This window comes from Pungitius pungitius, chromosome 17 (genome assembly GCF_949316345.1).
Source record: "Pungitius pungitius chromosome 17, fPunPun2.1, whole genome shotgun sequence".
Taxonomy (NCBI): Eukaryota; Metazoa; Chordata; class Actinopteri; order Perciformes; family Gasterosteidae; genus Pungitius; species Pungitius pungitius.
In genome coordinates, this window is record NC_084916.1 from 3,731,473 (window position 1) to 3,755,110 (window position 23,638).

A 23,638-nucleotide genomic window follows, 5' to 3' on the forward strand; every position below is an offset into this window, starting at 1 on the left:
CTGATTATTATTTGATATATATATATAGGGAGACATAAAAACAATGTTCTGTGTTATTCAGTGTTAATTAACTTTTTATGTTGGAATAAATATTATAATATATATGTTAAGATATATATAAATTGTTTTGCATTAAATCAACCTTGCTGAAATTGTTTCGATTGCCCTACGTAGAACATTTCCCACCAGCAGCCGCTGATCATAACCTTCCATTTTTGGAAGGTAGTGTGTGTTCTCGTGGTGAGAACAATGAAAACATGTCCTCATCTTAATTTCATTTTAATGTCTACTATGTTGTTCCCATTAAATCTTACAAATGCCTTTTTATTTTTTTACACATGGGGACATCAAATAGTGAACACAAATGGCTTCTGTTTGACTTGAATGCATACTGTAGAGGCTCAGAGTAAACACTTATCAGGTTAAATCATGCTTCACAGGTACTCAATAGGATTAATCATCCTAAAAAGACCTACTAAAATATTAAAATGACTTATGATAGAAATAGAAATGGAGATTATACTGTAATGGGATGTATGGAATACATTAAAATGTTTGACTTTGACTTCCTGGGAGTCAGTGTACATTTAGCATCTTGTCTTTTTACTTAGAACACTTTCATAGTTGGAATCCAACAGCAGCAAAGCTCAGGCCTTTTCTGGTGCAACGGGGGAAATAGGAACAGATCATTTCAAGGGAAATAAGCCTCTATGCGCTGAGTGTGATGCTCCTCCTGACGTTGGCTGCTCATGAGAATAATCCTGCTGCTGCTGCCTCATTAACACTGTGAACTTCTTAGGACGTCAATTTGTTTGTCCAGAAACCGACCTTTGATCTGCAGAAGTTGTCATGACCGTTATGTGATATGTTGAATTGGCTGCAGGATCTGCAATAGCAACAAAATCATATACACAACAACTGTTTCCTTATGACACGTAATAAACACAAACACTAATAATGAGTGATTTCACATTTCACACAAACAGAATTTGACTTTCCTCTCCGCTAAATGCACTGGAATAAAACCTGCTGACACTGCATTGCAAAGCATTGCCAATGACTGCAGAATGCTGGAAGTGGTAATGACGTGTCAATTATATTCAGAGGGGGAATGAATTTAGGAGTAATATTGCATTACAAATTGGTAATACAACCCATTTGTCAAGGGGAATAAACGCCGCTGGGACGGCTTTGTTGACTGATTGTGCTGATGAGGTTTGAGGTTCCGTCTTTCACAAAACGATTTTTTGGGAGTCTGGTGTTGGTCAACATTTTTTAACCTGCATCTCATCCCACTTCTCTACCTACATTCACGTCTCATTTCAGCTAAATTCCTTCATTCCCTATCTCCATATTTTGCTTCCGGGTCATTATCGCCATCTCTTCCTTCCGCTCACGTGACATTTGTTGGGTTACTACTCTAGGCATCCTCTTCCACATCCTCCTGGAACTCTCCCCTCCTCCTCAGCCGTGGCGTCCTGGTACTGCTGTTCTTGGTCTCCATGGACATGCGGCCGCGGAACACGGCATGCTTTTGACTGGGGGAGCTCGGGCACGGTCAGGGTGCGGCACTGCTGGTCAGAGGAGCGAAGCCTGGCATGAAGAAGTAGTGGCGGGTTGACAGCCAGTTTCCCCAGGTCGGCGTTGAGCTTTTGCGTAATTATGTCTCCTTTCGTAATAAAAAAACGAGTAAAGCAAGTAAAGTAAGTAATCAACGCAGGCACTTTCATGAAGATATCTCTTAATTTAAATGTTTCACCCAATTAAAGTTTTCACTGTGTCTGATGGTAAATCATCATGTGTGTGACCTTCGGGGAGGGTACCACACTGAAGGTGTTCATGATAAGGTCTGGGTACTCCTCCCTGATCTTGCTGATGAGCAGGGTCCCCATACTGGAGCCAGTTCTTCCTCCCAGAGAGTGTGTGAGCTGGAAGCCCTGCAGACACTCACAGCTCTCCGCCTCTATTCTCACCACCAGCTCTGCCCCCTCCGTGTAGTGGCCTTTGGCCCAGTTGTTCCCTGCTCCACTTTGACCTAAGGAACCAAAACAAGACACTAGCATTTTTCTCAAAAACCAAAGAAATCCCAAACTCCTCGTCCGCTGTTTTGTATCCTACCCTGACCTCTGACCTCTGACCTTCAGTGGAAAAGAGGCCATCTCGATGTGATCTTACCAAAGACAAAGTTGTCCAGTCTGAAGATGTGTCCAAAAGGTCCGGAGCGGACCGAGTCCATGGTGCCTGGGCACTTCCCACCTGAACACACAAACACAAACACATACAGAGAAGCAAAAAGGCATTTCAATGCAGCACAAAGTTGTTTCGCAATTGCAAAATCCAATTGAAATAAAAGGTGAAAGGCAGTTAGGGTCGCTTCACACTAAATGCCAGACACACACACACACACACACACACACAGACACACGCGTGTTTAAGACTAGACCTTCTGACTTGAGTCACGTTTTTATATCTAATATTTTTTACATAAAATGTAAAGTAAATGTAATGTAAAACTGCTGTGGAACAGCTGGCGTGTGGCTGTAGTACCTCATGTGGCCACTGAGTGAAGTTCAAACACTGCAAACCGGCAGGAAGCTGCGGTCTACACACTAGCTTGTAGTAGTTTGAATAACCTCAAACCACAGTGACCACTTCTATCGACTTTTATTGAAGCTTTTCCAGGTCATTTTCAGTCATTTGGCTGCTGATGCAATCTGTGGCATTTGGTCTCGTTAAATACAAACATTGGACACATTTGGCACATGTATAATGTTCATTAAAAGCAGAATGCATTCTACTCCTTGGGAAGCAATACACTTCCGAATGAAATGGTTTACACAAGCTCTCCAACTCCTTGTTCCACCTTCACTCAGAGGGTCAGTGAGAGTTTTCTCAGAGGATTCAGTCGCCCTCGTTTTCACGCCAAACTCAGTTGAGACACACACACACACAAACTGTCGCACCAGCTCAGTTAACTGACCCAAATCTGTGCAGGACTGTGTGTGCGTGTGTGTGTGTGTGTGTGTGTGTGTGTGTGTGAGTGGGTATGTGTGTGACAGAGTTTACAATGAACAGGACAAGGAGGAGAGTCAGCACCCGAAGGCTCAGGTCTTCCAGCAGATTCGGGTGGACCTCCATGGGGTCAGTGGGTGGATTCAGGCACAGATAATCCATTGGGGAATGAAGATGACCTCAGCGTGACTAAATCCTCTGTATGTCTTCACTTAGAGGGGAGTTTGAGCCACCGCATATGTTGCTTCCACACTATTCTTTGCCCCCCCTACAGACCTCCCCCCCCCCCGGGGAAAATCTGCTGGATGGACAATAAAAAGACATGACAAGGCTTTCAGGTGCTTTCAGTTCCCCAGGCTGGTTAGACCTCTTCTTAGGACCGTGGGCCTGTAGACTTCTTGAGTGACATCTTTCTGTTTCTTTGTGCATCTGTAAGGGGGCTGGGGCCTTGATCATTTTTATTGGTGGAGGTTTGTGACATCATTCATTTCCATCTGTTTGTCAATTCAGAGGCTTCAAAGGCGTGTTAGTAATGTTTGAATAATGAATATTTGATAGACAGCACACATCCACAGCGGTGGATTTGCTAAGTACCCTTGTGAAATGTATTAAGTGTAGATGCAGGCATTTCCTTTGGATAAAGCTTCAGTGTTAGGGTCCTAAATATGCTACACACACCAGAACCACTATTTTGAACCAGGGTTGTTATGAACCCTTCATTTTGTCCGATACAAGAAATGGACGTTTTAAAGAAGTCGAATGGAAGATAAATGAGAGAGAGGTGGACACATAAACTCATTGACTGGACGTATGAAACGGGAGGATGGAGAGCAAACATTGGGCCTGCACACTTGGGAGCTGCTCTCAGCCGTAGGGGCAGGTGCGCTGTTCACGTTAATGATTGGCTGCAAGATGCAATATTAATGCATGTCAAATAGTATTCCATTTTATATTTGCACTATTTGTACTTCCTCCTCCTAAGTAAGATAAATAGTTCAGTAATAGTACTATATACTGGGATTAAGTGGTGCTCCAACATTGACACCATCGGGAAGAAGGTTTCGCAGAGGTTGTACAACCTCCTTTAGGAGCTTCAGGAGCTTCATCCCCCGTCCCTCTGATGAACCACTAATCTAAGTCAGATGCCCCCCCCACATACACATGTTTGCAGCACTTGCACTTTACTTCCTTCTTGTACAGTTCATGTTAACATATACATTATAACAATTGTGTGGAGAATAATTGTACTGCATGTCGTTAAATGTCCCCCATGGTGTATTTGGGTCAAAGCACCGAGGAGAGTTTAAGGTTGCAGCTCCTCAGCATCATCTCATGCGCGTCCCCGGCAGTTCGCCACCACGCCACCAGATGGCGGACGCGCGCACTTTGAATGATGAGCGGGCGGTGTTCTGTGAGCTCTGTGACGTCAGTGCTGGTCGCATCAGCCAAAGGTCCCTGGCGTCGGCGCCGTCCCCGGGACCAACAACTACATTTCCCCGTGCTCCACCCGCGATAGGCCCCTGGGAGGTGCGTCGCCTGCACCCACGTGCCCCCGGGTGTAAGCTCAGCTGTGGATGAGCATCTGATCGCGTCTGCGCTGATGGGTGAACGGGAGTGAGGCCACACACGCATCTTTCTCCCGTTTTATGCCACCAGTTCCGTCCGAAGGAGGCTCAGCGAACATGTTCCACACCTGCGGCCCCAATGAGGCGATGGTGGTGTCAGGTTAGTGATGGGTCCGTGATAGTCCTCCTCGTTCAGACGTGTGTGATAACATCTCTAAAAAGTCAAATAATATAGTACAACAATTGCCCTACTCAGGGTTCGAAATGAGGGGGGTCTGGGGGGGTCCTGGACCCCCTATAAGTCATTAGGGACACCCTATAAGAATTTATTTTTTGATTTTGGGGGGTCCCCGACAAATAGTTTTAACATTAAAAATGATTGTGAAAAGGTCTTTAGTGACGTTTTATATTCATAACAATAATTAATTTATTTCCTTGCGCGATTGGGCAGCAATCAGGGCAGCCAATAGTACAATCACAGGTTGTTGTTGTGGTCTATGACGCAGACACGTAGGTTACTGTTGAACGAAGCCTCACAAAGAGTGAAATCCCTCATGAAAATCTTGTAACTGCTTCGATTATGTTTATATCTCCATAATAATTTCTTATTCTAGTAAAATATTTGGAGTTGGTGTTCCTATATCAAAAGTTGCATTAACTAACTTAGATACCCAGTGTAACGTAATGATTAGAAGAGTTTCTTGCTGTACGTGTATGAAGCCAAACAACCTGCCAGCTGACAGCAGCACATTCACAAACATATTGCTGAAAATCTACAAAACGCATCACAAATCCATTGCAGCGTTCACGATTGTATAAGTGAGCACTACATGATCGGGATTCGAACCCCGTGGGTCAAAACAACCTAAAGCCAACGAGCGCTATGGAGATTCACAGGTTTTTCCTGTGCCGTACAGGTGTCTTAACGGCCGTTATCTACCGGACACTACATTACTGGGACTAGCCTAAACCATGAAAAACATCCCAAGACCATTATCCCACCTTCAAAATATGTCAATATAATTTTGCCTGCAGTGTATAGTGTAGCAAGGTAGTCTTCAGTATTTTTTATAGTTACATTTTAATAAGTCATTTGGAACCCTGGCCCTACTTGATGCTTCTGGTGACCAAAGTGGAAGCAGAAGATGTGATTGTGATGTGTGACTGGAGGCTTTGCTCTGTCTCTCTCAGGGTTCTGTCGATCTCCTCCTCTGATGATACCTGGAGGCCGAGTGTTCGTCATCCCCTGCATCCAGCAGATACAGAGGTCAGCCGACGTCGCAACGTTGCAGACTTCAAACTGAGCATATTATAGATTGGATGATAATAATAAGATGGCACTACATTCTGCGGTCTACATCCAAATGTAGAGTAATGTTAAGATTAGGATTATAGTGCCAGAATGACCGATGGATGCAGGGGATGGACCGATCTTCTTTACTGAATGAAAACGATTAGTTACAATGAGGCCATTTGTTCTCTAACAAACCGTTGCTTCTTCAGTCAACGACCTCCTGTCAGGAGCTTCTATCTGCCGTCTAACCAATCAGCTTCCAGGACACACGAGGACCGGCCGGTGAACACGCTGCTCCTCCGTCACCTGGCAGCAGACTTGATGTTTTTGTAATCCCCTTCTCCTGTATGTGCCTCGCCATTCCCCAGGATTTCCCTGAACACCCTGACTCTGAATGTGAGGAGCGACAAAGTCTACACCCGCCACGGCGTGCCCATCTCCGTCACCGGCATAGCCCAGGTCAGTGTGCAGATGACGGACAGGTGAGGAGGATGACAGACATGCAGAGTCAGCAAGGGTACACTGAGCAACACCTCAGTAGGGCCAGGGTTTTTGTTTTTCTTTCCTGTTTCTCACAAGCTGGAAATGAAATAGACCTTTTTCTGTGTGTTGACATATTTTCACTGAGTGTAAATCCATTCATCATATTTGCTGTAGTGAATGAAGCAACCTGCTGTAGAACAATATCAGCATTCATTCTATTTAAGAGTGGTTACAGTAACAGATTTCTCATCTTTGGATGATTCAGTGATGTGATTTTTTTTAAATATCCCAGTGTCACATATTCAATGATGCTGTCCAGTTTTTTACTCTTCATTCGATCAACAGATGTATTTCAAACACTAACCTCATACATCAATTTCTAAATCTAGAAAATATATATATGTTTGCAAAAGAATTTGCAGAAATAAACTTTTACACTGTCCTTCCTTTTTAAATAAAAATGTTAATGTTTACCACATATTAAAAAGTTACGTTTTGATGTCCAGAGAGCAGTTCATCTCAAAACCATTGTGTTATATTTGTACTTTCCATAAATTAAACTCACAAATGGAAGTACAGTTGATCTTCTCAGGGTTCTACGAACACACTGTCTGGACATGGTGAAGGCAACTTGTGGTCATGTGGGGGACGCGTGTCTCCGTCCTCTTGACAGATGAAGATCCAGGGTCAGAATAAACAGATGCTGGCTGCGGCCTGCCAAATGTTCATGGGGAAGTCCGAGCCTGAGATCGCTCAGATCGCCTTGGAGACGCTGGAGGGCCACCAGCGGGCCATCATCGCCCACCTCACCGTGGAGGTAAGGGCCTCTTGGTTGTCTTGGTTGTATAAATGAGTTCTCCTGTTGTCTTGCGTTGTTTTGATCCTACCATGACTTTGAGACCTCCTCTCACAGGAGATCTACAAGGACCGAAAGAAGTTCTCGGAGCAGGTGTTTAAGGTGGCCTCCTCGGACCTGGTGAACATGGGCATCAGCGTGGTCAGCTACACCCTGAAAGATGTTCACGACGACCAGGTACCTGCATACCTTCAGTCAGTCCCTTTCAGAAGTTTCCTTTAGTGGGTTCGCTGGGGGAACACATTGATAAATAATCTTACATACAGTACAAATGGTCTTTTTTCTTAATATATATACATTCTGTGAATTTGCACAATCCCAGTGCTACATTTCTTTGTGCTACGCAGGACTATCTGCATTCGCTGGGGAAGGCTCGGACAGCCCAGGTTCAGAAAGACGCTCGCATCGGAGAGGCCAACAACAAGAGGGACGCCGTGATCAGGGTGAGACGCCATTCCTTGTGGTCTCCATCCGCCTGGATATATCAATGTGTTCCATTTCCTCACAAACATCAGGAAAAAAACATGGTGTCCTGCAGGAAGGCGTCCTGAAACCCAGAAAGGAGTCAGTCAGTTCTCTCTCTCCTCCATCTCCAAGTCAATGAGTTATCTGGATGGGCTTTTGGTTAAATTTCTGAAATTGGGTCTGTGAGAATGTATGTATATTTAAAAAGTTGGTTGCTAAATGTGAAGTCACCATAGAGCAAGAGTACTCGTTAGCTGGTACGCGGTGGTGACATGAGACATGTGAGCCTAACCTATACGTCATTTATGATCCTACATTTGGATGTCATTACTATTTCGGACGATTAACACAAAATACGGTAAGTAAAGTAAAGAGCATATTAGCTGCAAAAATACAGACCGGTTACTAAAACAGAAATTAGCTTTTATAAGCTGCAACTAAAACTAAAGTTATAGCTGTTGTTCTCCATTCTTGGGTTCTTCCCATTGACCCCCCCCCCCCTTCCCCCCATCCTCTCTTTGTCCCGCCCTCTTTCTCTCTGTGCAGGAGGCCCATGCGATGCAGGAGAAAGTTTCAGCGCAGTACTTGAATGAGATTGAGATGGCAAAGGCCCAGAGGGACTATGAGCTGAAGAAGGCTGCCTATGACATCGAGGTCAACACCAAGAAGGCGGAGTCGGAGATGGCCTACCAGCTGCAGGTACTGAAGCGTGAATAACAACTGGGTGATTGCAACCTGTAACACGTTTACTGAGGTGGGACGGCGCTGTTCCAGGTGGCGAAGACGAAGCAGTGTATCGAGGAGGAGAGGATGCAGGTCCAGGTGGTGGAGCGGACGCAGCAGATCGTGCTGCAGGAGCAGGAGATCACCCGCAGGGAGAAGGAGCTGGAGGCCAAGGTGAAGAAACCGGCGGAGGCTGAGCGGTACCGTCTGCAGAAACTGGCCGAGGCTCAGCGGTGAGTGTTCATCCAACGCATCCTTGGGTGTGGGGAGAGGGAATTTGGCCTTTATCCTTCTCCTCACAAGACCTGCAGGCTCAGCTGGTTCGTTGCCTTTATACCAGTGCTGGGCGCATTAACCTATTCATGTTAATGTGCTTTATTTCATTATTTGTTATTATTATTTTGAAAGTCCCATGCAAATCATCTGTCACAGCAATGGTAGGATGCGGATCAGTGTCGGCTTGGGAGGGGCGTCCTCACGCTTCTCAACCCCCAGGGTCCCAAGTCTGTCCATGTACTGCTTCTTATAAACATTAATAAGCATTATGAACACCATTTTACCAACAACACATTTTCTTCCGCTCTGATACGTAATTGGTGACAGACACAAAGTAGGATTCAAATCAGTTGATTAGTCTGTTCAGGATTTTATGGTCGACCGTGTCAAATGGTGCTCTGATACTAAGATTGAAATTCTGCCATTGTCTGTAACAAGAGCCCTTTCCGTACTAAGGTGCTGTCTATTTACGGCCAAGAAGTACTTTAGCTGTTAAAACCACTTTTTCTTCAATTATTTTACTTTATTAAGGCAGTTTTAAATGAGCCTTCTTTAGGTTTCATAACAGCAGTTTTGAGGATTTCTGGGAAGACATCTTAGAGGAAGGATGTGTTTGCATTGTAAGAGATCAGTGCTCATGCAGTTTAAAATATTTTTGAAAAATCTAAGCAGCAGGAGGATGACTGTTCTGAAAAAAGAGAAAACTTTTATATATATTTATTTATATATTTATTATATTTATATTTATGTTGCTGGAAAAGTTGCCTGTTATAATGTCACTTGTTTTTTCTATAACAAACTAGATAGAACATTAGCCCATATTTGATTTACAACATATTTTAACTGTGTAAAGGATATTTTTCAATCACAGATCATTAAATCTAAAGATGGACCCATGTTGTAGTGTGTTGTTCCTGATATCATTGTATTGTGCACTATTTGCTGAACTCCGGGTCTGTGCTTTGTCTCTCTGTCCAGTCTGAAGTTGATCATGGAGGCGGAGGCCGATGCCGAGTCCATCAAGGTGAGCCATGGCTGATCTCCGATTCGACTTTTCTTTGAATACTTTGCACTGGAAATCATGTGGGGAACGTTGTGGAGCATTTTAAAGTGCGACCGTCCTCGCGTCTCCTTCAGATCAAGGGTGAGGCCGAGGCGTTCGCGGTGGAGGCCAAGGGTCGCGCCGACGCAGAGCAGATGGCGAAGAAGGCGGAGGCCTTCCAGCAGTACAAGGATGGAGCCATGGTGGACATGCTGCTGGAGAAGCTGCCTCTGGTGAGACACAACATGCTGCGCAGTCCAACACAGCCCTTTGTTAAACACAAAGCTGCTTCTTGTGCTCACAAGTCCATCTCTTTGTGTCACTCATAGTCCATGTTCCTACAAGGGTTTTGTGAAGGTCCTAACATCTGGAAATATCTGCTTTCCGCCAGATGGCAGAAGAGATCAGCAAGCCTCTGTGCGAAGCCAACAAGGTGACCATGGTGTCCAGTGGAGACGGGGAGGTGGGCGCCGCCAAGCTGACGGGAGAGGTGCTGGACATCATGGTCCGCCTCCCCGCGGCCGTGGAGAAGCTGACCGGGGTCAAAATCTCCCAGGTAACGCGTCTGAACGTGTCAAAAATACCTGTCAGAGAGCCCTCAAACACTGGACCATGTGACGGTGGGACAGAACTAAACCCTCACAGAGTTATTGGGAGCGCTCCTCAAAGTCTGAGTCCGTGAGGTTGGGATTGGGCCTCAGTAATCAAGGAAGGGCCCTTTAGTGAGGAGGTGTGTCATGATCATGGCCTTATTAAAAGTTATCCTACCAAATAAGCAACACAGGCCTAACTGCGCTGCAACATATTCACATGCTGATAGCTGTTATATTTATTTACTATAATTTCAGTCCTTTTTATATTAATGGCTATGACACGGAAATCTGTTAACCAGCATTTCATCACCGTATGAAGTTTCTCTGATAATCAATGACCTGAATGCTTTGCTGAATGTCGTCTTCTCTCTGTGCTGACCTGTCCTGTGAATCTAATTAAGGGAACAAAAACTCTCTTTTACAAAAAGTTCTGCTTCTATTAGATCTGGCTTGAACAGCTGGGCTGCTGGTGCTGACATTTGGTTTTGTTCCAGTAGCTCACGGTTGTCTGCTTTTATCTATGTAAAAAAAAAAGATAAATTAAACTTGAAGACGGACTTCCTTCTCTTTCCTTCCACTCTGCAGGTGACCTCTCGTACAGGCTGAAGGGAATCCCCCAGTCTGGTGAACAGCCCCCCGCCCCCTTATCAGCTGCTGTGATCGGCCAACTCATTCAAATCATTCTTGGTTTTTAAATTATTTATTTTTTTAACACTAATACCCATTTGGGCTTAAGTGTTGTGCTCATCATCTGGTTATTGTTGTTGCTGTTACACGTCCCTTTTAGTTACATACAACATAAACTCCTCAAAGCATTCATATTACAATACTTCCCATATATTTTCTTTCATATTTCGGCCTCAGTTTAGGTTGGCACTGAAAGACGAGCTGTAACAGTGGCCTCTGCGTACCATGGAGTGTCACATGGTGTGTGTCTGATGTTCAACTGTAATGTCTCCTCCATAACCCGCCTGTCCACTGCCCCGCTGCCAAACCTGAAGTGCATCTTACCATGAACACGCATGGGAAAACTTCATCTACTACCAACATGCATCTTTCTAACTCCATCACTCATTCCTCCCAATGGGATTCATACATTAGTCATCAGCCACCTGTATTCAATCACTACGTATAATACATATTTATTCCTCATTGTTTACTATTTAGTATTTGACTGTTTTCCATCCACACTAGTGTCTTCTTGTCTTGTCCCGCTCAGCCTTTGTAATCTAGTATCAGCAGTTAGAATCCCTGCACCACACCTTTAGGCAGAAATATGAGCAGATGTTGGGCACTAACCCTCTGTATCAAAAACATCTTTTATCCACTTCATATTGTTACATCTATCAGCAGAGCACTGCAGTGGTTGCCAACAAAGTCGGCCAATCGGGTAACTCGGCTCGCTTTACTGTTAATCTCCCTGTACGTAGACATCAGACATCAGCATACAACGCCAGTGTAGAAGTGTTTTTGTGAACATCCAATGCTTCGATGACCATCGCAGGTAAAGACGTCTCTCTGTCCTTCCCAAACTGTGGGGCCACAGCTCGGGGGCTCTGTCTCCACTGAAGGACACTCGAACAGATTCAGGCCTAAACAGCAGCTTGGACGTGTATCACGTGGTTCAGGTTCCTTAGAGCCCAGTCACACGTCTTACTAGCAGTGTCCTTTTAGTAAAGTTGCCTCATCTGTGTTGTTTGGCTTCATGTAGCAACTCTCTTAAAGGTGTAGTTGGTGGACCTGAAGGTAAACGTGGTGTAAAGTATAGCTAGAGCCTTCTATTGTAGCAGTGGAGGTACCACAGTGACATTATGAGTGCATTAAAATGCTGAACCATTTATCTCCTCTTTGTAAATGAAGGTATAATGTAGGATGATGAAGAGATGAGGATTTTATAGCATTCATCTGGAGTGATAGATGAACAACTAACTACTTATTACGTATTTGTTATGATACAAAGTTGATACCAAACAATCAAAGAAAGGGAGTGAAAATATATTTTTTAACTATTAGAGTCGATGTATTGGTCACACAGAAGGATTTCCTAGTGGCGTCTGGAGACCACAAAGGAGCCTCACATTTTTTAACGTTTTACTTGTTACAGTAATTTCAGGTGACTTTACGTTTTTTGGTATCAGGATAATGTTTCTGTGTTCCTAACGACCATTACCTCCATGATCTAAAAATCCTAAAATACCAAGGTACATAAAATGTGTTGGAAAGGTAAGCTCAGCTGGAAGACAACATGAATGTTGTTAGTGACGACTACTCGTGGAAAACATAAGCAGTTCTACATCATCAACAACAACACCCTGACTCAAAGCTTTTATCTCCAGCTGATGGAAAAAAGAACTAAAGTCCTCACCTTTAGGAGGAAACAATGTGAGGAGCAGAGATGCACCACCAGTCGGATCGAACAGAAATGGATCACCAGGGTTGTTTCCTCTCTGTGCTTCCGTGTGGCTCCTAACAAGTGATGGAACTCAACCCTGTCACCTGGTACCCATAAGCCCCCGGGGACTGGGTATGTGTTGCCACTGCACATCATTGTTTGTATCTGCATGGGTTTTAAGGCATCAAAAGGTACTCAACAAGAATGTTGAATGATTGTGCGTTTGTTCTTCTATGCAGTTGGAAATTGATTAGCGTGTGTGATTTCCTTTGACCGAGCAGTGTGACCGCACTAAATGTAACCTCTAATAGTCCTTGGTGTTTGCTCCATGGTACCCGGCCTTCATACCTCACTACCCATCTGCCTATGACGTGTACTCTCCTCTGCACTGCTAATTACAGCACGCCCCAAAAAATGAAAAAGGCTTCCTGAAGGTCCATTTCAAGGTGTTTGAGGGTGAACATTACTGTTATTGTGCATGCATCCGTACCCTGACCTTTAACTGTAATTGCACATATCTGCAGTCAGGACGCTTTGTGCTGAGATCTTTGGTGAGCCGTGGAAGAGGAAACGTTGTTCCCCTATAACGACAATGTGTTATGATGTTCACTACATATGGAAATAGATGGGTTTATGTACACACTATATATTTGATATCTAATAGCACTCTTTGCTTCACAAGTCACCACTATCCAATTTGCTAACTGTGGTGTTTCAGTATAAATGTATTTCAGCTGTAATTGGTTTTCTGTGTTATTTCAACTCTCTGTTCAGGAGTTCAGGAAGATACCACTTTGTACCCTTTTTATTTACTGGATGTTCACTTCAGGAAAAAAGATAGGAATGTAGCATTCAAACTGTACCCAATAAAAATGGAATTCAATTGCAAAAGGGAAACCGCTTATGCCCTCCACTATTTCTGAATACATTATTACAAAGTATATTCAACTGCTGTTTCTAATCAGTCGTTATGCTTGAGTTATTTCTGTCTACACATCTGATGTCAGACTGCTTTTAGTTTTAGATTAATTGTATACATCCCATGTGCGTGGTGTTGTTCAAATACACTTTGTTTTTTACCTAAATATTGCTATGGCCTTTCATCTGCAACAGAATGTGGACGTGGCTTTATTTGTCTGGTTCACACTTAAGGTCCCCAGAAGGTGGCCTTCTATTGTTGGCCCTGAGCAGCCTTGCCTTGCTAAAGAGTAACTCCCTGCAGTTTTACCCGTTCTTGCAATCCATTTAATTGTGTCCACAGATTCAAAACCACCAACCTATATTAAAAACAGCCCGGGTTCTCCTTCTAATGCAATCGGCAATTTCTCTGGCAGAAACTACTTCTGAGGACGAGGTAAAAATAATGAAAATACGTTTTTACATCCGAAGGATCCAAGAACAGGTGTTTCGACAATTGTTTGGTAGGAAAATAGCCGTCCAAAATGTAATATGACAGTGATGTTTATAATAATTTTTCATGATGGTCTACTGACTGAGTGAACTGCACTATTAGCAGCTGTGTCAAGTTAGCTTGAGATAGTGGATCTACTGCAGGAAGTAAGACAAAGACATGTCGGCTCTTATTCGTATGTCATTTAAATTCAAACTCACATTTACCGGTTTAAGAGGGTTTCGTCTTATAAAGTCTTAAAAAGACCTAAACCTGGGCAACATGTGTTTAGCACACATCTCAAAACACTTTATTGGCACCTAAAACAATACTTTAAGCATGGAGAACAGCTTCCCACTACCAAATAGTTCATATGTCATTTAAAAAGGTGTTTTTAAGCAAGAGAGGTGTTTTCACTTTGAATTGTCGTTTAAATTAGTTTCCACTTTTGTCACGATTAAATTTTTAAGTTTAAAATGGGTTATTTTTCATTCAAACGCAATGGAACAATGTAAAGGGCTTTTATTTTTAAAGATACGAGCGGAAACGCGACTGTTCACCTCTGACTTCACTTTGGAGGAGAATCCGAAGCGAAAAAAAGGAAAAAAACGAAGGAAAAAAAGGCATTTGTGAGTGGTTTGAGGGGCGGATTTGGACAAAGTTTCCCAACTGTCCCGACCCAAAGAGGCTCCGGGGGGGTCGACGGGGAGTCGATTTCACCGGTAATGAACCCAGGAGTTATTAATGCGTTGTTAATTAATTGTTATTTTCAGTGTGTCTGGGAGCACCGTCGTCCCGACCGCCGGAAGTCTGCATGAAGCTGCGTCTCCTTCACAGGCGACGGCGTCGACGTTTTTTTTCTCTCCCTGTCTTGTTTTTTTTTTTTTTTCATTCGAGACTTTTTTTTTCTATTTTTTTATTTTCTCTCAGAGACATGAGCAGGGAGTGAGCGATGGAGGCGTAGGAGGCGACAGTGTTTGTGTTTACAAAGCGGCAAGCAGGTTACGCGTTTGAACAGGCAGGCCTCCTTCTAGCTAACGTTACAGCAAGCCCGCGAACAAAAGGAGGAATGAACGGAGGCAAGTTAGCTAGGTTAGCTCCTCTCTCCTAGCCGCGTCACCAGCTAGCGCGAGCCATGTTTGTTGTTGTCTTTACCCAGAAACCTCATGGCAGCGGCTTAGCTGCCGTGTAACGGTGCCACGTAACGGTACATCCAACATGCCGAGTGTGTTGTCTCATGACAACAATTTATTGCACAGCGTGTAACTGTTATGCCTCCCCGCCCGCTAACGGGAGCTAGCATGTTGGTGCCCCTCATCAGACCGGGTCCCAGAGCACTGAGGCACGGCCGGACAACCGGCAGAGAGCCGCGGCCTGTTGGGGATGTTCCAGCTGGCCCCTGATTTATGTAACACGTCAAAGTTGTAGGTTGTGCAACTGCAGAGGCTCAAAAAAGTCGGACTTCTGCGTTGCGGATCTTTTTTTTGCATGTAGTATCTCTTTATTTATTTTAAAGTTATTATTACATGAACCGGCAGTCAGCCGAAGGGCTTAACTGTTTTACATGTCACGTCAGCTTTACTAACATGCAATAACATGCTCGCTTTGCTTTGTATGTGGGAACATAGCTATGCATGGCATTCACAACCTCCACATGCATACCAAAAAAACCCAACCTGTGAACTCCTCTTGCCGTCGGTCTGTAGCAGTGGCAACGTGTGTGGAAATAAAGTGCAATTGCATAGCGAAGAAATCGAGCAATGAAACTATGAAACTCCCTTCTTTGTGCTACAGAAAACATGTTGCCTATGTGTCAGTGGGAGATGATCGGGAAACAGAAGATTGGAGGTTAGATAATGAAAAGATAGACAGTAGTCTTTTTTTAAAAATCAGTCAGTGTTGTCTTCAACAAACCATGTCATGCACTCTTAAAAAGGAGGTTCCTTTTCAAAACATGTACTGAACTCCTCCGGGAAATGAATGGTTTAGAATATTTAGACGCAGCATTGGGTTGCACTTCAGAACTCATTAACACTGATGAAGCCACCGCTCTAAGATTGTAGAATGATGTTAATAGCAATGCAAACAGTAAGTGCATGGGCCGTGTTACAATACGTTATCAACATTTTCAAGTCATTATCATTTGTGTTTCCTCAACACAAATTTTCTTACACTTTCTGTCCTCCTGTAGATATATATATTTATACATATATATATATATATCTCCATCCCCCTGGGATTGAACGTCTTTGCCTGATTCCTTCCACACCCTCTTCTGTTAATCTGATATATATATATATATATATATATATTTTTAAAAAAACAACCCAACAGAGTTAAACCTTTTTAACCAGGCAGATATTTTTCACATCTTGGGGTCCTTCATAAACAACAGTGGCTTTGCCCGATTTATTACACGTGATAACCTTCCACAGGTAGAATGTAATAATAACAGTACTCCACACTGACCCGGGAGCCTGTGCAGTGTGCCATCGGATGGAGGAGAGGTTACATGGGAAGGAAACAAACTAAGATAATTGAAATGCAGCCATGCATGGTGTTGTTTCACACGCCGGTTAAAAATACTTAAAGAAAACATAGCAAGGAGGAGGAAGGAGAGGAGGACAGGTGTTTTCTAAGTGTGTTGCTTTTTAATTCCAGAAATAATGGACGATTCCCATTTCAACTCATCATACTTTTGGTCTCCCGTCCCCACTGTACAAGGACAGGTAGAGACAACCTTATTGTTGGAATATTCTTGACTGCTTGTGGGAATCCTTTGAAACGTGACACAACACCAGTCAATGCTTTGTCGGCGAAGTTGGTTTAATCTCACATGAAAGTTATTTGAATGTGAGTTGTTGTCATGGGGACCGTTAACTCGATCACGTGATGACTCCTGTTCCTCTCCTTCCTTCTCTTTCACCCTCTTCCTTTCCCATGTGGCTCTTAAATCCCAAATCCCTTTTCCTCTCTTTTACCTCGGCCCTTCCCTTCCTTCCCACCAACCCGCCCCCTCATCTCATTGTCGACCAGCTCGAGAACGCCATGTTCCTGAACAAGGCCAAGGAGCAGCTGGGTCAGGAAAAGGCCTCCTTCCCTCACGCCTCCGCGTCTTCCACCTCGTCCCCCCACTACCCCACGGCTGTGCTCGCCATCCCCGGCTCGGTGGACACGGGGCCCGGGGTGCGGCTGGTCCCCAAACAGGAAGGAGGAGGAGTTGCCATGAGTGCGCTCGGGGGCCACCTGCACACCACTCAGAACATCACCGTTGTGCCTGTTCCCTCCACTGGTATCATGACGGCAGGTGAGTGAGCTACGGTCCCCTCTTTCCTCCATGCCATGGCTCGCCATCCTCACATGTTTCATCATATTATATTCGTTCCCCTGTGTCCCTTTTAGCCCAAGGCATGCGAGTCAGGGACCCAATAAAGTAGCCTGATGTCAAATGTTTGTTTCAAACAACAGCCGCATCACAGTTTGTCTCTCCCTCTTAGCGGGGTTAGTGATTACCACCCCTCAAGGCACCCTGGTCCCCACCGCCTCCACGCAGTCGTTTGTAGCAGGACACCCCACGACCACCACCATGATAGTTTCTGCAGTGCACCCCTCAAATACAGGTAACCCGGGGCCAGCGTGTTAGATCACACCGCATTAAAGGACAAAGCATTGTTAAAGTTGATGCTTGGAATTTGTTTAACAATGTGATTGTTTGAGCGATATATTTTGGCCTGGTGGGCGGAGCTTAGGTTGGGCTCATTTTACAGCTAAACGGTGCACTGAATTACATTTGGGAAAACGAGGAGAGTAGTGGGTAATGCATTAACAAAACGTTGATTCATATTTGTGCTGCCTGGCTCAAGAGCTTCAGCAGCAGGGTTGGTGGTTTTCCCTCGACCAACGTGAAATACTGCAAGTGCAGTTAGGTGAACTTTAACAAGGCCGAGGAGCCTGATTGGATTTTCACAGATCATCCGTCTCCGTATTTAGGATAAAGGTACCAAATGCAAGTTCAGACATACAAATCCCATTTCATTTGAGAAAGATTTTCTTTTGTTTTTGACCCACCATTTATTTGTGCATTCATGTCTCTTTCTATCTGTGCACATGGAAACATGTGACGTGTTGGTCCGATTATTTCAGAATCCTGCAGATAACAGGAGCTGTCTTCACACAACACTGACTAGATCTCCCTTCCTTTCTTTTTCTTTCTTTGTTTTCTTTTTCTCTTGTTTCCAGACAAGAAGGACAACATTGCTGTCCCTCCTGCTGTTGTCATGCCGACGCCATCAAAGCGGGGCAGGAAGAGCAAACAGATGTTGGCCAGAGTGGCCGGAATGGGTGGGGTCCTTCCTCCAGGAAGTGATGCATTAATATTGGCCCACCTCGCCGCTGGTGGACAAGTGAGTCTCTCATATTCTTTGCCTACACAGCATGGAATGTGCTTTTTCCTTTTATCATATCTTCTCTGTTCTCTTGTGTTAGCACCACACTGCTGACCCGTACGACCTGTCAAATGATGAGGACGACCATACCAACAAAGACGGCCCCAAATCCTACAGGTAGTGGAAAGTCATTTAGATGAAGGAATAGCATTGATGTTTGTGGCGTGGTAAGGTTTTATGGAACATCTGCCCAAACAGCCAGTACAGACTCTAAGCTTCGTTAAATCCCCATAAAGGTTTTCTTCCCTCTCTTGCCAAGGTGCCGGATGTGTGCGCTGACGTTCTTCAGCAAGTCGGACATGCAGATCCACGCCAAGTCCCACACGGAGGCCAAGCCCCACAAGTGCCCCCACTGCTCCAAGTCGTTCGCCAACTCCAGCTACCTGTCCCAGCACATCCGCATCCACAGTGGGGCCAAGCCCTACACCTGCTCCTACTGCCAGAAAACATTCAGGCAGCTCAGTCACCTACAGCAGCACACACGGTACTGCCCTGCTCTGTGAGCTCGTTGTTAGAGTGTGTGTGTGTGTGTGCAGTGACTGATGTAGGGGCGGATTTGGGGTTGATACAGTTTGACTCTCTGCAGTGATGCACCCATGAACGTGCAAAACCTACTGCCCATATATGCTAAGATCTCTGGGTGGGGGGCAGGATCCAGTGCTGGTAGAGGAGGTCCGCTTAGAGAAACCGTTTCATTTTCGCTGGTTATTGGGGTGAACGTTCTCATTCTGTCACAAGCTGCATGCATGCATGTTATTATGTTACATTATATTATATCTTTCTCTGGATCCGACTGCTTTCGCACAACTACTTTAAGCATCCACTCCTTCCTTTTGTTTTTAGGTTTTTGTAGCCACATATAATGGTAAAAGATCCCCAATGAAATAACACTGAAAATGGAACCACAAAACAATTTAAGTGCTTCACATAAAAGCATCAAAACAAAAGATGAAAGACAAAATACATTTAAAAACAGGATCAAGAATAAACAAGCTCAAAATAGAATAAAAGTTGCAGTGCAGATTGTTAAATAAATAATAGTAAATTGCAGAAATGCAGGTAAAGTTTATTATATCAATGATTACATCCACAAAGACAACACTGACCTTCGGTGTGCGTAGACTTTGTGTACTAACCTTAAAACAATGCACGCACTGATTGCGTTTGCCATTCTTTCATGGAGCCTACATGTTTCCAGCCCAGATAAAACTGCCACTACCACATATAGAACGGGCTTTACTTTTCCTTATAACTGCATGACTTCGTAAGTGATGAAAGCGCCCACTCATGCCCTCATGATAAATGTTTTAATTTGAAGTTTGACCTTGTCATTCACCGTTTTAAGCAAGAGGACGCGCTCCACCGGCCCACCAATGGGGAGAGAGAGAGAGAGAGAGAGAGAGAGAGAGAGAAAAGCGTGACTGTGCTTGCTGTATGTTTTTGTTCTGCGTTGTCACAACTCAGACACAGCACCAAGAGCACACTTAGACCTAATGACCTGTGATCAACGTTATTGATCGCTGATCCTGGTAACTTTAACGCATGATTTGGTCCTCAGTCCATGGTGAAGTTTGGTCATGCTGTAGCTTAAAGAATCTCTCGCTGTTTCTCTGTCTGTCTGTCTGTCTCTCTCCAACCCCGGTTCCCCCGTGTTAGAAACCACACGGAGGCCAAGCCCCACAAGTGCCCCCACTGCTCCAAGTCGTTCGCCAACTCCAGCTACCTGTCCCAGCACATCCGCATCCACACCGGGGCCAAGCCCTACGCCTGCTCCTACTGCCAGAAAACATTCAGGCAGCTCAGTCACCTACAGCAGCACACACGGTACTGGGCCGGGCCGGGCTGGGTGGGTTTGAATGGCCGCTTGTCTTCTTGCGTGTGTGTGGGAGCAGGTGTGTAGAGAGTTCTGGCGTTGTGGTCATTCCATTTTTGTTTTCTCCAGTTTTTGTGTTTGTAACATTTTGTGTGATCAGCGGGGTTTGTCATGTTTTCAGAGTTGCCAAACAAATACAGAAAGAGGGCTCCTTATAATTGGAAAATAGGCGATCCAGAGACACGTTCCACAGCTTATTGTCTTACCAATTTATACAAAAGAATAGCTGTTGGTTAGAGTTAACCAACGGCCTGTGTGGGGGATTCAGTACACTGCATTTTAAATGATGCTGTTGTATGTACAATGTGTGGCTTTGAATAAGAGAAACACTAAATACTTGCAATAATGTAAAGTCTCATTTATGTTGTTTCATTTACTAATGGGGTGCCTTACTTTGATTTTTCAGGATTCACACCGGTGACCGACCGTACAAGTGCAACCATCCTGGCTGTGAAAAAGCTTTCACTCAGTTGTCCAACCTACAGGTAAAACATTTCACAGGTTCAATCAATGACATTTTCCATAATAACTCTCTGATTTGATGACCTCTTGTAATATAAACTTTATATGAAGATACAACGAAAGCTTAGAGGAGAAGTCTTAAAGGAGTTTAAGAGGTTGCCAGGTTTAAGTTGAATGTTCCAGTTGGCCCATCAGTTGCTTTATTATTATTTGAAGAATAAAATACCTTTTCGTGGTACCCTCAACGTGGGCTGACGTCCGTTTCTTCTGCTCCCCACAGTCTCACCGTCGGCAACACAACAAAGACAAGCCGTTCAAGTGCCACAACTGTAACCGTGGTTACACGGACGCTGCAAGCCTGGAGGTGCACCTCTCCACGCACACCGTCAAACACGCCAAGCTGTTCTCCTGTGGCCTCTGTAACCGATCCTACACCTCGGTAAGCGCTCATCACACAACGTGCAGACGATTGCAGTCAAGCTTCCGGACATTGTTGTTCCTTCATCAGATTGTTGCCTAAGTTTCCATTGAGGTCTAAAGACCTGGAGAGGGACAAGGGCTTGTGGTGAACACGGGGTATACAAACGTGGGAAGTTGAGTGTGCCTTCCGTCTTATCAAAAAACAAACAGACGGCGAAGCCCAAACTCTTTTTATTGTGATCAAACAAAAACAAACACTCTTCCTTCGTCCTAAAGCCACTTGTTTTATAAATGAAGCAGCACACTTGCTCAACCAATCAGCGACGGCCATCCTTGCGAACCCTAACCACAAAGTTACTGCTATTTAATGTCCGGTAACTGAATGTAGACCCTGGTCCTTAAGCTCAGGACTCTATGAGAGGATGATACAGGGATTGAAGAGGAGAATGTTTGTAGCCCTGTCTGTAGTTCTGCCATCACGTCCTGCCTCTCTCTGTCCCCCCCCAGGAGACGTATCTAATGAAACACATGAGGAAGCACAACCCCGACCCGCTGACAGTGGCAGCGACGGTAGCTGCCCGGCAGGCGCAGGGCCTCACGCCGGGCAGGGGCCGAGGCCGCGGCCGAGGGAGAGGAGCAGGCAGAGCGGGCCAGCTCCAGAACCAGACCAACCAGAACCCCGGAGCGCCCGGCAGCTACCAGCAAAACCAGCAACCCTCCCAAGCTATGGTCCAGTGCCCGTTCGACCTGCACCAGTACAAGACAGTGTCAGCCAGCGAGATCCAGTACAAACCGGTCTCTGTGGCCGACCTGCCAGTGGTCCACAAAGACCTGTGCCTCACCGTGTCCACCTCGGCCATACAGGTGGAGCACATGAACTCGTAGGCTGTGTTTTCCCCATCTGCAGTGTAAAAAGATCCATACAAACAAGTCATTTAACTGTATTCACGATCATGGTCTTCTGAGAAGGAAAACGTGGCTCATTGGGTGGAACGTTTAGATATTGCATTCACTCAACGCTACTCTTTTCCTCCATTTTAAGATTCTTTAATGCGGAGAACAGCACTACATTTCTGGACAGAACACAGATATTTTAAAATGTGCTTCTGGATTCCTGAGCCCAATTGTGCCAAGTCTCTCAGTGGACATGCTGGTCCGGAGAACTGAGACAAGTAGTTCCTTCCTCAGTCCGGAGACACATTCCTCCAGTTATGGACTTAAGCGGAACCCTGATACGAGATCCCTTTGGGCTTTTAGAACATTATGAACGAGATGCTGATGTGATTCAGACCTGGAGTCAACGTAAGGATCTATGTCTAATTCACCTTTTTCAACGAGTCCATGGACCAAATATCAGCTCAATACACATGAGACCTTGATCCCAAACCAGCAGTCCTCGTCGGAGTATCTTGATAAAAGAGGCTTGGTTTTTATCGCATTGTTTGCAAGATGCACCGTCAAAGGATGAAGATTTACAATATCTGTAAAATACAAAAAATCACACTAGTTTCTGGAGATGTATTGTCCAGTGAAGGGAGTTATTTTTGAAAAAATGTAGATCATATTAATCTGAACATTGTCCATTATTAGTTATTAGCTGACGCAAATAACAAGGGAGAAAAGAAGACATGGAATCCAAGATGAAACTCCTAAGGACCTAAGTAGATGGTCTCGAATATTGAAGGACGCCTCTGACACCGGAGGCCGCATCTGAGAGAAGAGACGAAGAGGGTGAGGCGCCTTACTGGATGGGGACTAAAACCTGGGGCTGAGTCTCAAAGTGTTCCTGATGTTGTCATTTACGCCCTCCTCCCCTCAGACAGCGACCAGTGGAGGAACCGCTTCCATGTCGGAGGCCAGAGTCGATGCAGCGACGCAGCGGCCGGAGAAAGCCCCAAACACGAGGACTCTGCAGCAGAGCCAGGTGGTGGCTGGAGGGGGGGGGGGGGGGGGGGGTCATAAAGAAAGCACTTGATGGAGCTTGTAGTTCATGTCATGCCATTATTGTATGTTTTCTTTTTTTTCTTTTAAAAAACATGTATGTATTTTTCTACCAAGAGAGGAACATGTGAACAAGCTAGGAGAGAAAGCAAAGTGATGCATGAATGTGAAGGAGCAGAGAGAAGAGTACCCACAAAGTGTTTGTCTTACTATTCAAATGACTCCAATAGTAGTGAAGCCCGCCAACGTATAATACTTGTGAGGTAAACAAAGACAGGTACTGTTGTCAATAAGAAGCTTTCATATATAACCATGGTTATATCCATGTAATTATCGGTCTGAGGCGTTCAGGTTTTGGAATATGCTGTACATAAAATAGATAGAAAATATTTTCCTTTGTAAAAGG

The 23,638-nt window shown here is 44.7% G+C and overlaps 3 protein-coding genes across 10 annotated transcripts; 2 read left to right on the top strand and 1 right to left on the bottom strand.

Moving 5' to 3' along the window:
- Positions 1-1,420: 1,420 nt before the first annotated feature.
- LOC119219580 (tubulin beta chain-like) lies at positions 1,421-4,217 on the bottom strand. The gene is made up of 4 exons (XM_062558604.1): positions 4,211-4,217; positions 2,176-2,256; positions 1,809-2,035; positions 1,421-1,531 (listed from the first exon to the last, which is right to left on the bottom strand). Exons 1-4 carry the CDS (start codon positions 4,215-4,217, stop codon positions 1,421-1,423), a joined length of 426 nt encoding a protein of 141 aa, XP_062414588.1.
- A 198-nt stretch (positions 4,218-4,415) lies between these two features.
- On the top strand, positions 4,416-13,598 carry flot1a (flotillin 1a). 2 transcript variants are annotated; one of them, XM_037474880.2, is made up of 12 exons: positions 4,416-4,737; positions 5,769-5,844; positions 6,240-6,330; positions 7,028-7,171; positions 7,268-7,387; positions 7,558-7,653; positions 8,222-8,374; positions 8,450-8,631; positions 9,653-9,698; positions 9,812-9,949; positions 10,108-10,272; positions 10,895-13,598. In XM_037474880.2, the coding sequence occupies exons 1-12, from the start codon at positions 4,659-4,661 to the stop codon at positions 10,913-10,915; spliced, it is 1,311 nt and encodes a 436-aa protein (XP_037330777.2). In that variant the 5' UTR covers positions 4,416-4,658; the 3' UTR covers positions 10,916-13,598. The 2 variants fall into 2 exon arrangements, with proteins under 2 accessions (XP_037330777.2, XP_062414504.1); XM_062558520.1 differs by lacking the exon at positions 4,416-4,737 and adding an exon at positions 5,124-5,142.
- A 1,065-nt stretch (positions 13,599-14,663) lies between these two features.
- znf384a (zinc finger protein 384 a) lies at positions 14,664-23,233 on the top strand. 7 transcript variants are annotated; one of them, XR_005120493.2, is made up of 12 exons: positions 14,843-15,939; positions 16,753-16,820; positions 17,128-17,398; positions 17,589-17,711; positions 18,331-18,494; positions 18,577-18,653; positions 18,796-19,020; positions 20,193-20,360; positions 20,816-20,894; positions 21,152-21,310; positions 21,799-23,022; positions 23,111-23,233. XR_005120493.2 is itself a non-coding variant. In XM_037474580.2 (11 exons), exons 2-11 carry the CDS (start codon positions 16,758-16,760, stop codon positions 22,174-22,176), a joined length of 1,707 nt encoding a protein of 568 aa, XP_037330477.1. In that variant the 5' UTR covers positions 14,664-14,813; positions 16,753-16,757; the 3' UTR covers positions 22,177-23,233. The 7 variants fall into 7 exon arrangements, 6 of the variants coding, with proteins under 6 accessions (XP_037330477.1, XP_037330481.1, XP_037330475.1 ...); XM_037474580.2 differs by lacking the exon at positions 14,843-15,939 and adding an exon at positions 14,664-14,813 and having other exon boundaries at positions 21,799-23,233; XM_037474578.2 differs by having other exon boundaries at positions 21,799-23,233.
- The last annotated feature ends 405 nt before the right edge of the window (positions 23,234-23,638 follow it).

Excerpts from the sequence above, each read along its gene's own strand:
- LOC119219580 (XM_062558604.1), bottom strand. Across the intron at positions 2,036-2,175 it reads ACTGGACAACTTTGTCTTTG|GTCAAAGTGGAGCAGGGAAC; the intron begins GTAAGATCACAT and ends TTGGTTCCTTAG. Across the intron at positions 1,532-1,808 it reads GTGTGGTACCCTCCCCGAAG|CATGCCGTGTTCCGCGGCCG; the intron begins GTCACACACATG and ends CCCAGTCAAAAG.
- flot1a (XM_037474880.2), top strand. The coding sequence starts at position 4,659 with ATGCCACCAGTTCCGTCCGAAGGAGGCTCAGCGAACATGTTCCACACC. Across the intron at positions 7,654-8,221 it reads AGAGGGACGCCGTGATCAGG|GAGGCCCATGCGATGCAGGA; the intron begins GTGAGACGCCAT and ends CTCTCTGTGCAG. Across the intron at positions 10,273-10,894 it reads CCGGGGTCAAAATCTCCCAG|GTGACCTCTCGTACAGGCTG; the intron begins GTAACGCGTCTG and ends TCCACTCTGCAG.
- znf384a (XM_037474578.2), top strand. The coding sequence starts at position 15,891 with ATGTTGCCTATGTGTCAGTGGGAGATGATCGGGAAACAGAAGATTGGA. Across the intron at positions 16,821-17,127 it reads TCCCCACTGTACAAGGACAG|CTCGAGAACGCCATGTTCCT; the intron begins GTAGAGACAACC and ends ATTGTCGACCAG. Across the intron at positions 17,399-17,588 it reads CACTGGTATCATGACGGCAG|CGGGGTTAGTGATTACCACC; the intron begins GTGAGTGAGCTA and ends TCTCCCTCTTAG.